The 12,526-nt window shown below is 30.7% G+C and overlaps 1 protein-coding gene across 3 annotated transcripts in view; it reads left to right on the top strand.

The window, feature by feature from the left end:
* Positions 1–12,526, top strand: part of LOC139498162 (uncharacterized) — a 37,493-nt gene that overhangs the window by 13,600 nt on the left and 11,367 nt on the right. For all 3 annotated transcript variants that reach the window (XM_071286496.1, XM_071286495.1, XM_071286497.1), the window contains exons 10-12: positions 110–268; positions 10,840–11,061; positions 12,321–12,437. In XM_071286496.1, the coding sequence (XP_071142597.1) occupies positions 110–268; positions 10,840–11,061; positions 12,321–12,437 (498 nt within the window). The remainder of the gene's footprint in view (positions 1–109; positions 269–10,839; positions 11,062–12,320; positions 12,438–12,526) is intronic.

Here is a 12,526-nt window from a genome sequence, read left to right as displayed (position 1 = left end):
TGAAAAAAAATCCAGATCCTTGATCAGAACAATACTTAACTTTTTCAGTCAAATGTTTAAGCCAAAAAATTTCCAGATCCTTGATCAGAACAATGTTTATCTTTTTCAGTCAAATGTTCAAGCCAAAGCAAAAGGAACCTGAGTTGAAATTAGAATCCTGGGAGGACTTTCTGGCAGTTGATCCACACACACCAATGCCAGAGAAAAAAAAGAAGAAGATGTTTGCCACAGGAGTTATGGCCCTTGTCAAGGCAGTTCAGTGGCAAAAGTAAGATAATATAGAATAATTAAGTCATTTGCCATAGCAGTTATGGCCCTTGTCAAGGCAGTTCAGTGGCACAAGTAAGATAATATAGAATAATTTCTTTTAAATAATGTTCTGTAAAAAAAACACTGTGTCACTTCTTATACTGACGTTTTCAGTAGATATGTTTTTAGGATGGAAATAAATGAACTTTAAGTATATTTTAATGGAAGAGCCATTATGCCTAGGTCACACATTCATGGATCACCTGGCCGGATCCGCTACGGAGTAAATCACACAGATGATCCCGGAAATGGAGTTTCTGTAGTCTGATACGTATCCTATACGGATGCACAACGGTATGACTATGGGTTTTGACGTTACTACCACTGATAATGAAGGACGGGGTTCATTTTGGCAACACGAGTGATACAGGTTCTTACGGTAAGACAGTAAAATACGGAAATGACACAGTTTACTACGCAACGACAAGGATGTACTGAGGATAAAGAACGGTTTACTACGGTATAAGTAAGGGTAAGTACGAATGAGAAAGGACTGAAATGGAATCGCACAAACCGCCACATTTCTATAACTTACTTGTTATTCATCATTTCTATATGGCAGTTAATTGAGATTTTTTTCAACCTTGTTAAATAAATCATTTATCTGCCTGTCTGTACTATGTAGTGTTATTCGTAATCCTCGGACCAATGACATGTAGCAGTTGGGTGGAATCAGAAAAAATGAAGCAAAAGTGTGACATGGGGGGTCCAATTTCAAACTTAATATTTTGTATTTATTTTTGTCTTGCCCTATTACCAATACTTTAAATTTTATAATTCCAAAGTTTCAGGCCGAACAAAACAGACACATTGAATAATCTTAAATTTTAATAGCATACATCTCAAAAATATTTAACAGAAACCATACCACTTAAAAACAAGTTTGGTAATAAAACAGTCAAGAAAACATTGCTCAGACCTTTTCCAAATGAAAGTCAATGTAAAAAGGAAAATTTTAAAACCAAAATTTCCATCTTTTCTGCTAAATCATATAATAACAATCAAATTGAATAGCTTAATTTGAAAAAAATAATAGTAACTAGTGATTGAAGTTTTTGCCAATAAAAAGAATCTTAATATATTTCAGTTACAATAGTAAACTTTGAAAGCCCTGAGATTTTGTGATCATTTGCAAAAAACAAAATGTCATTTCATTGTACCGTTTTAATGTAATTGTATGTAGAAAAAGCCTTCTATTTTCAGTATTTTGTCACACTCCTGACATATTTTATAAAGATTGAAAAATGCTTTAAACTTTCACAAAAAATCACTAAACACATTGCTATATCATTGATTTCAATTTCTGATATCTTTACCCATAGAACAGGACTTTCTTTTTAGGACCATTTGAAAAAAACACAAAGAGAGGCACCCCAAAATGTCAGGAGTGTGACAACTGTCTTTAAACATCTACCAAAGAATACAAAGGACTTAAATGTTTTATTTTTTTTATTTTTCAGAAGTGGCTATTCTAAAGAGAAGAAAAAAAAATCATTACCACTGTGATATGTTTATATCATAGATGTGGGAGTGCATTATATATGTCAGGAGTGTGACGCTTTTTTAAGGCATTTTCTGTCAATTCATAATTTCACAAGAACAAGTTCCACAAGTTTCTTTGTGTAAGAAATGTTAAAACCAAGTAATATTCATATCATTTACCTCTTAAATGTGTTATTTATCATGATTGTTTTGGCACAATCAGTTTTAATTAGTCATTTTTCTATTTTTTGTGCACTGAGTAATGCAAATTTATCAAAGGAAATAAGTGTGTACAACTATAATATCATATAGGAAAGTGAGGAAATGAATTTTGTACAAAATAGAACAATTATTTTGATTTAAAATGGTATATTTAAAGATGTTTCAAGGATTAACCATTCAGATGTAATTCGTCACACTCCTGACATGAATTTAACAATTTAAGAAAAATATGAAAATTAGCTTTATTTTTAGGACAGATAATTGAAAGACAGCTAGTAAAATGAAGAAACTTTTGGTAAACCTTCCATTCCTTAAAACATCTACCAGATTTGCTGAAATAAGCAGGGCAAAATTTTCTAGAAGAAATGATTCAAAGAAAGAGACTTCGAATGAGAGAACTCGCAAATACTGGCTGAATCTGAAATTAAAAATTGATCAGCGGAAGTTTGACCATCTTAAAATAAAAACCTATAAAACCAAGCTAACAAAAAAAAGCTTAAAGAAAGAAGAACTTCAAATTCCAAATTTTATAAACAATATATATATAAAGAAAAACAAAGGCAGTGGCAGAGAAACAGTAGAAAAAAAGGAAGAAAGATAAAAAAGAAGTTGGGTTGAATAAGGACTTAGAATGGAACAAAAACAGCTCAAAAATTAAAATGAGAACAGATCTGTGACTGTGTCAGATTCCAGATCTACAGTGAGAAAACCTGCACAACAAACAAGAAAACAATTGCCACAAAACAAAAATGCTTATAAATGATCCCTTCTAGAAGGCCCTTCTGGGTGTAGCATTTTTTATGATGTGTTTCAAAGAACTCGTCCAAGCATTTGGGTTTTGTGGCAGTTGTTTTCTTGTGTGTTGTGCAGGTTTTCTCACTGTAGATCTGGAATCTGACACAGTTACAGATCTGTTCTCATTTGAATTTTTTAGCTGTTTTTGTTCGATTCTAAGTCCTTATTCAACCCAACTTCTTTTTTATCTTTCTTCCTTTTTTTCTACTGTTTTTCTGCTACTGCCTTTGTTTTTCTTTATATTGTTTATCAAATTTGGAATTCAAAGTTCTTCTTTCTTTAAGCCTTTTTTTGTTAGCATGGTTTTGTAGTTTTTTATTTTGTTTAAGATTGTCCAACTTCCTCTGATAATTTTTTAATTTTATATTCAGCCAATATTTGCGGGTTTTCTCTTTCCAAGTCTCTTTCTTTGAATCATTTCTTCCAGATAATTTTGCCTGGCTTATGTCAGCAAGTCTAGTGGATGTTTTAAGGAATGGAAGATTTACCAAAAGTTTCTAAATTACTAGCTGTCTTTCAACTATCTGTCCTAAAAATAAAGCTAATTTTCATATTTTTCTTAAATTGTTAAATTCATGTCAGGAGTGTGACGAATTACATCTGAATGGTTAATCCTTGAAACATCTTTAAATATACCATTTAAATTCAAAATGATTGTTCTATTTTGTACAAAATTCATTTCCTCACTTTCCTATATGATTTTATAGTTGTACACACTTATTTCCTTTGATAAATTTGCATTTACTGTGCACAAAAAATAGAAAAATGACTAATTAAAACTTATTGTGTCAAAACAATCATGATAAATAACACATTTAAGAGGTAAATGATAGGAATATAACTTTGTTTTAACATTTCTAACACAAAGAAACCTGTTGAACTTGTCCTTGTGAAATTATGAATTGACAGAAAATGCCTTAAAAAAAGCGTCACACTCCTGACATATATAATGCACTCCCACATCTATGATATAAACATATCACAGTTGTAATAAATTTTTTTCTTCTCTTTGGAATAGCCACTACTGAAAAATAAAGAAGAAGAACATATTTAAGTCCTATGTATTCTTTGGTACATGTTTAAAGACAGTTGTCACACTCCTGACATTTTTGGGTGCTTGTATAGAAGTTAATCCAATATGTGAATTATGCACCTCAGGATGTCTGTATAGCCTTTTATGGATAGCTTATACATGTATACAATAAATACTTACCAGTTTTACACACAAATACTCCTTTAAAATACAACCATAACACTTTAATTTAGAAATTATCAAATTTTGCCAATATTAATTTTTGGTACATACCTTTTCACAATGTATATTTATTTACATAATATTTGTGCAATGATAACACCAATCTATAATCTACAAAACCTAGTAGTGAAGAATGAACATAAACCATCTTCATATACATGCATTCATCATAATAATTTTTACTCAACATGTAAATTATTAAAAAAAAATCCTGTCACACAAAAAGCGTCACACTCCTGACAAATTTGACATGTTTTTTTAATAAAACTTTTGGCTGGTACAAGATATCTAAATGAAATTTGGCTGCAAGTTAGCTGGTATTGAACTTGTTGGTTTGACATTTAATTTACTTTCCTAAATATAATGGGGGAAACAATATGCCCCAATATGTTAAAATCTTCATTTTTTCTGATTCCACCCAGTTCTTGAAACATATTTAGGACTATTCTTCACACAATTGAGTCATGGAGGGCTCAAACTTGCCATAGATAGGGATGTCAGTCCCTAGACCACCATCTACTTTGCCTCCTGTCACCTCTACGTCTGTCATCAAGTATCTCAACCCTGCCCTATCATTTTGTGCCATTCCAGCCAATTATTTGCAAGCAGCAGTTGTTGATTATTCATGTTGGATAATCAGTATGTATACCTCAACGTCAAGACACAGAATAAGTAGCTTTAGGGCCCTACAGGTATGAAGTATTTATACAGAAGCTAACCTTATGTCAGTCTGTCATTGTTACAGACATAATACTGTGGATTCATTATTTTATTTTTTTTTATTTTTATTATTTTCAAGATTTACAACAAATACAACACATCAAACATACATACAGTATTAGCGATAGATTTGAATATATATTTATTTATGACAATACACATTGTTGTAAATTATTTTTTTCTATTTATATGGAAAAAAAAGAAGCAAGAAAATACAGAAGAAAATATAATTAGAGTTAAATGTTTATGTACCACTGTGTGGCACTTGAGAATTGTAAAGAATTTTATAAAAAAAAAAAAAAAAAAAGGAAGAGGTTAAAAAATATCCCGTAAGATTTTCAGTACATAATAAATTGTGCTATTAGATACAATATTTTATGTTAGTTTTGACAATAAATATAGATTGTAAAAACAAATGACAAATTGAATTATAAAAATAATTCTTTAAATGCATTCCACATGGTATCAAAGTGTTTTTGCCTCTATTTTTTCTAAATTGTACATATATTTTAACTTTTCTTTAATGGCACTGACTGAAAGATCTTTTGAAAAACATCTACTGTTGTATATATATTGTTTCATGTATAGAAAAATCAAATTATATGGGTCACCTTTTCGAACTTTTGATATATCTCCAAAAATAAAATTCAACTTATTCAATGGCGGCTTACCCCACCAGATAAGAACCAATAATCTACATCTTGCAAAAAATTTTGGATAATCTCACAATTCCACAGAATATGTTCAATAGTTTCATCTTCTAATTTACAAAAAGTACATAGAGGGTTATCGATAAGTTTGATTTTACATAAAAATTTATTTGTGGCAAGAATTCTATGGTTGATTCTGTACTGAAGCCACTGTAGTTTTGTATTGACAGTGACTGTAAAAGGTAGTTTGAATATATGTTTCCAAATGAGATGTTCACTTAATATTTCACTCCACTTCAGTTGTCCTGTTGGAGTCACCTTGTTACTTATGAGTATTTTGTACATATCTTTAGTACCTTTTCTACTTTTAAGAAAGACTTGTAAGCAAGCTGGAATAAATGGACAACATAACTTATATGAACCTTTTTTGTAATTGTTTGCTGCTTTTTTAATAGCAGAAATAACACTCATGTAATTCAAAAAAATTACATTGATATCTTAACATTGCTGTAACAATTCTAATGAAATAAAACATCCATGTTCATCTATTACATCATTGACATATTGTAAACCATGATTAAACCAATGTTGATAAAAAACAGGTTTATTACCAATTCTGATCATTATTTGTTAAACCAAATAGGACTTGATAAAAAATATTCATAGTCCATATTTCTGTCTTTATCAGTAATCATTTCCCATGCTCTGAATACATCTTTCCAAAAACTGTTTTTGATATATAAACTAGCTTGTTTGATATACTGAACACCACAATTAAAAAGTTTATTTTTATCAATATCAGACATCAAAATACTTTGCCACTTATTATCTCTCTGAAAAATCCTTCTTATCCATGATGATTTAGTGCCATGGTAAAACTATAAAGATCTATCATTTTTAATCCTCCCTCCAAATATTCTTTAATCAATATGTCCTTCTTCACTCTATGAATAGGAGAATTCCATACAAAAGAATAAAAAATGTCATTAATTTTTTGGAAGACACTGTTTGAAGGATTAGGCAAAGACATATATAATAAGGTGGTTTAAAATAGGTAAAACAAGAGTTTTTATCAAAGTTATTCTACCTATCACTGTAAGGTTTCTTTTTGACCATTGTTTTATTATGTTCTTAATCTGTATAATTTTATCATTATAGTTGATGTTGACAATATTGTCTAAGTCCACATCAAAATTTATCCCAAGTAGTTTAAAAGTTGTCTCCCCCCATGAAAGGCTAACGTCGGGACATAAAATTTCCTTGTTATACTTTTTACTTCCAAACCAAATTACTTGTGTTTTCTCAAAATTTATATTTAAACCAGATATTTTTGCAAACCAGTCCAATTCAGATAAGGATTCATATAAAGATTTTTCACTACCATCTAAAATCAATGAAGTGTCATCAGCAAACTGTGACAACTTATGCTCAACTTGAGTTACTTCAATACCATTAATTTCCTTATTTCCTCTTATCTTTAGTGCAAGAATCTCAGCACAAAGGATGAAAAGATAAGGTGAAAGGGGATCACCTTGTCGACAGCCCCGACCTATGTTAAAAAATTCAGAAAGGTTACCCCCTTGTATAACTGCAGACTTGATATTATTATGAAAAGCTTTTATCCAGTTGATAATTGATTCCCCAAAATTAAAGAACTCTAAAACATTTAGCAAAAAATCCCAAGAAATAGAATCAAAAGCCTTTTCGAAATCAATTAACAACAAGAGTCCAGGTATTTCGTGATCTTCTGTGTATTGCATGATATCATATAAAAGCCTTATATTTTCTCCTATCCTATGTACCTCCCACTAATAAAACCAGTCTGATCTAGATTAATAAGTTTGTCAAGGACAGTCTTAAATCTGTTTGCAATTACTGCTGACCCAATTTTATAGACAGTGTTTAAAAGTGAAATAGGACGCCAATTTTTCAAAAAATGACGTGGTTTATTTCCTTTTGGAAGGCAAGTAATAATTCCTTGCTTTTGTGTTACTGACAATTCTCCCTGTTCTGAACCATAATTTAAAGATTCAACCACAAAAAAATGGAGATCTTTCCAAAAAAATTAAAAAAATTCAGTAGAAAAGCCATCAGAGCCAGGAGTTTTATTATTTTTCATATTTTTTAATGCCTGTCCAGCCTCTTTGACTGTGATTTTACCCTCTAAGCTCTCCTTCTCATCATTAGAAAGTATTGGAACATTTACATTTTTAAGATCTTCTTTCAGATCAGCTACTGAACTTGAGTTATCTCTCTTCTTATATAAATTTTCATAGAAAAGTTTTACTTCTTTTAAAATTTTGTTCTGATCAGTAAGTATTTCCCCATCATCTCTTTCAATTTTTGGTATAATTTTACTCATAAAATTTTTTGACTCCAGTCCACAAAAATAATTTGTTGGTTTTTCACCTTCCTCTATCCATTGAACACGTGATCTGACTATTTTACCCTTTAATTTTTTAATACGTAATTGCTCAAGTTCAATTTTTTTGCTCTCAAGTTTAGTTATTGAAAGTTCGTCAACATTCTCCTCTAACTGTATAATTTCATTTCGTAAAGTTGTTTCCCTTTTTTCAGATTCCCTTTTTTTGTAACTGGAATAAGAAATACTTTTCCCCCTGATTTCCATTAATAAAGTTTCAAGAAAAAGTTGGTGATTAATTCTCATTTGAATATCTTCATTATCCATCTCATCAATATTGTCAAAATCATAAACTAGTGCACAATATTGTGCTTTGATTTCACTAATCTTTTGTTTAACTGTATTTATATATTCTATATCATAAAGTAAGGAGTTGTTGAACTTCCATAAACCTTTTCCTCTAATAAAAGGATTAAATTCCAGTTCAAGTAATACCATAGAATGATCTGAACGATAACTTGGATGTACTTCACAGTTTTTGAGACTATTTAACATATTATCTGTAAGAAGAAAGAAGTCCAATCTAGCCTGTTTAAATGGAGTTCTTTTTCTCCAAGTATACCTTTGGACATTGGGATAAAGCTCCCTAAATGGATCTATTAAACTTCTTTCTTCCATGATTCCTAAAATACTATCTCTAGCCTTAGGATTATTAGTATGTTTGTAGTTACAATAATCTATATAAGGGTTCTGTACAAGATTGAAGTCACCACAAATTATGTAACTTTCATTTTCAAAATCATCAACAATGCCCATAATATTATCAAAAAAATCAGGACTATCCATATTTGGTCCATATAAGCACACTAAAGTAGTTTTTTGATTTTCTACAAAAATTTCTAAAATCAAATAGTTACCATTTATATCTTTTTTTCCTTTTAACACTTTGAACTCAAAATTATTGTTGAATAATATAGCAACTCCTCTAGAATTGGAACTGACAGAAGAAAAATAACTTTCATATCCCCACATAGATCTAATACTATTTTCTAAATCACTTGTAAAATGTGTATCCTGGATACAGTATATATTACATGCTTTTAACTTCAGCATATTAAAGACATCTTTTCTTTTAACTTTATCTCTGAGTCCCTGACAATTAACAGATAGAATTTTTAAAGAACCCATATTTGTAATAACTTTGTATCAATATACAACATAAAATATTTTTCAAAAACAGCACAACATTGCTGACAGTAACAGGATATATAGATATCAAACATGATAATTAGCAGAAATTGAAGACAGTAAATTTGAAGAAATTGTAATGAAAAAAGATTAAAAACATATGTAAATGATTCATTATTATTAGTTGGTACCAATATTCGTGAGTTTCCTGGGTACAGGTGAACAACGAATTTCAATGTTCAACGAAATACAAATTTCTATAAAGTTGTATCCTGACTTTGGCAGAACCTTGAAATCAAATATCCTCGAAAATTCAAGGTTTCCGCAATCCACGAAAATTGGTACCAATGTAATAAAAGAATCCACAGTATTCCATATGTTGTCATGTTGTAACGTAGTAAACTGTAATAGACTCTTAGAACCCTGGCTGATACCTAGCTATCCGTGTTACAACGTAATAAAAACTTACCCCTTACGTGGCACATTTGTAAGAAATGGTATCGTATCCTTACCAATTCATGGTGTAACCATAATAGTAAGTACTTCTCCGAAACTAGCCGTAGCAATCATTTTCGCCTCCGAATAAGTACGGATTAATACGGTTTTGACAGGGACTATAACGGATTAATACGGTTTAGTAAGGAGTTACTACAGTCGTTTGATCCGTGGTCAAATTTTGTGCAGGTTCAAAAATTGTCAAGGATTTACAAGTACTACTATGATCTACTACGAATGACTACGACAACAATACGGATATCTACGGACTAATACAGATTGCCACGAATGATGCCAAATAGTATCCGTAGCTAATCCGGCCTCAAATCTGTGAATGTGTGACCTAGGCATTAGTAATTCCATTAATTTGTTAAAAAGTTATTAAGATTTTCAATCATCATGCTCTATTCCCAAAAAGCTGGACTTTTCTTCCTTTTATTTGATTAATTTTGGCAACTGATAGCGAGTGAAGGTGTAGCAATATGTCGAAATCTCTTTCAGCAATCTTGCTATTATAGCACCATATGAATTTATCTCTAGCTATGTAAATCTGCAAAGCCTTGGAGAAAATGTCTACCCGGTAGAATTTCACAAAACTTTTTTCTAGAAAAAACTGTTACAGAATTCATTAGGTGAGGGGTATGCATGGTATGGGAGGCACTCAAATTAATAAATAAATTAAAAAAAAAGAAAAAAAGTAGTCAGGTTTTTACAATCCCTGTACAACACCACCTTATTATGGTGTTAACAGGTTTGATTTATAAAACAAAACTGTTTAATAATAGACTATATTTTTATTACCCATTTATGGGCATTATGTTTTTTCGGTCCTGTTCTTCCGTCTGTCTTAGTTCAGGTTAATGTTTTTGGTCAAGGTAATTTTTGATGAAGTTGAAGTCCAATCAACTTGAAACTTAGTACACATGTTCCATATGATTTGATCTTTATAATTTTAATGCAAAATTGGAGTTTTTACCCCAATTTAATGTTTCCACTGAACATAGAAGATGATAGTGCGAGTGGGGCATCATTTACTGGGGACACATTCTTGTTTTTTTCTATTTTTATTATGCCCCACCTACGATAGTAGAGGGGCATTATGTTTTCTGATCTGTGCGTCCCTTCGTCCGTCCGTCTGTACTGCTTCAGGTTAAAGTTTTTGGTCAAGGTAGTTTTTGATGAAGTTGAAGTCCAATCAACTTGAAACTTAGTACACATGTTCCATATGATATGATCTTTATAATTTTTATGCCAAATTAGAGATTGTTTCCCATTTTCAAGGTCAACTGAACATAGAAGATGATAGTGCAAGTGGGGTATCCGTGTACTATGGACACATTCTTGTTTTTTTCTATTTTTAGGAAATTAAGTGTAGCCAACGATGTTGGTGGTTCTTCTAGATCTCCAACGAAAACTAGTACTGACGGTAAATCACCAGAGGTACAAGACAGTACAGCAAAGATAGAAAATATAGCTCGACTACTACACAATGATCCAAACAAAAAACTACCTGCTATTAAGAAAACTCCCATCTGGCAAAGAATAGCTGCAGAAAAAGTGGATCTGTATGAAGAAAGTAAAAGGTATGCATTTAAACATCATTTGGCCAGATACACTGAGTAAGTAAAATTTAGGGTGGTACCAAACTCCTTAATTAAAATAAATTTGATTCGTTTAATTTTCATAAAATTTTGACAAAATATTTTCTTTGCCCTTTGACAAAAAAATAAAAACTTGAAAAAACTTGAACCACACACTTTCTCAGAAAAAAACATTGAACATGTTGGATATATAGCAGTTTGACAAACACTTATTTTGATAATTGAGAGGCTTTATATTTCCTTAACAATTAATACAACATGATTAATATGTAATAGCTGATTTTAACAGAGTTACAATGTATCTCCCTCATCCCCTGTAGTGCTAGGTACCACCTGAAGCAACATATATATTTATTAGAAATCTTAAATTTGAAGTTCGAACATAAATAATGTAATAAAGTATTGGATAAGAATAATTATAATGTTTGGTTCATATTTTTGTTACAATAAGTTTTGTATTTTATGTTTTGAAGTACTAAGGTTATTCAAAATATTTGTCTCTAAACTTTTGTTCTAAGTATATATATATTGATGATAATGCACTCACACACTGTCAACTCTTGAGCATAATTAATTAAATAACACTTAATTCGGACGAACCCCCCCTTGAAAACAAATAAGCTCTGTTAAAGTCAATGTTCTGTTCGAATTGTGACTGTTTAAGTCGAGTTTGTTAGTCCAACGAACCCCCCTTTGGAAATTCCTGGCTACGGGCCTGAAAATTATATCCGTAAAAAAAATATATCAGTACAGGAGATGACAAGAACATAAACAAGAGTCTCCTCATTGGAAATATCTGTACAATTTTAAAACGTGATCCAGACATATATAACATTGATCATGTTGATTGCAATGAACTACCGCGAGTTTCCCGTGAAAAAAAACCCAAATAGTTAACATGTTTATTAAACTCAATAATTTCACCAAGATTCTGATGTCAAACTAAAGTTGTTGTAGATAACTTTGAAATCAAAACAAAATGTGAATACCTTTTTAAAATTTTAGTCCCTTGCGTTTTCTAATTTATTTTCATTTAATAGCTAGCTCATTCTTGATGCAATAAAAAGAATAACTAATCAATTTTTCAAATATCGAAACATTTTCAACTCGTGACGGACCGAAACTGATAATTAACTCGTGCTCTTTGCGCATTCATAAATTAATGTGTTGTTCGGTCACTCTTGAATATTTATCTATATTTGAATACTTCGATTAGTTATTCTATAATTATTTTATTCTAGTGATAAAAAAGAAAAGATTGAACCAGAAGACATTGTCTGCAATATGAGGACCAAGTTTATTAATATGAAACATAAACATAAACAAGAAACAGATGCTGAAGTACAGAAATTGGAAAGGTAAAAGGTCAACATGGGGGTTGCAATTCAGAAATAGACCTTATACAAAAGAATATAAATACATCTGTTACAGCAGATTTCATTGAGTG

The sequence above is a fragment of the Mytilus edulis genome, chromosome 12 (assembly GCF_963676685.1).
Source record: "Mytilus edulis chromosome 12, xbMytEdul2.2, whole genome shotgun sequence".
In the NCBI taxonomy this organism is placed as follows: domain Eukaryota; kingdom Metazoa; phylum Mollusca; class Bivalvia; order Mytilida; family Mytilidae; genus Mytilus; species Mytilus edulis.
The sequence above is the reverse complement of the archived record's forward strand: the minus strand, read 5'-3'. Positions and strand labels throughout refer to the sequence as shown.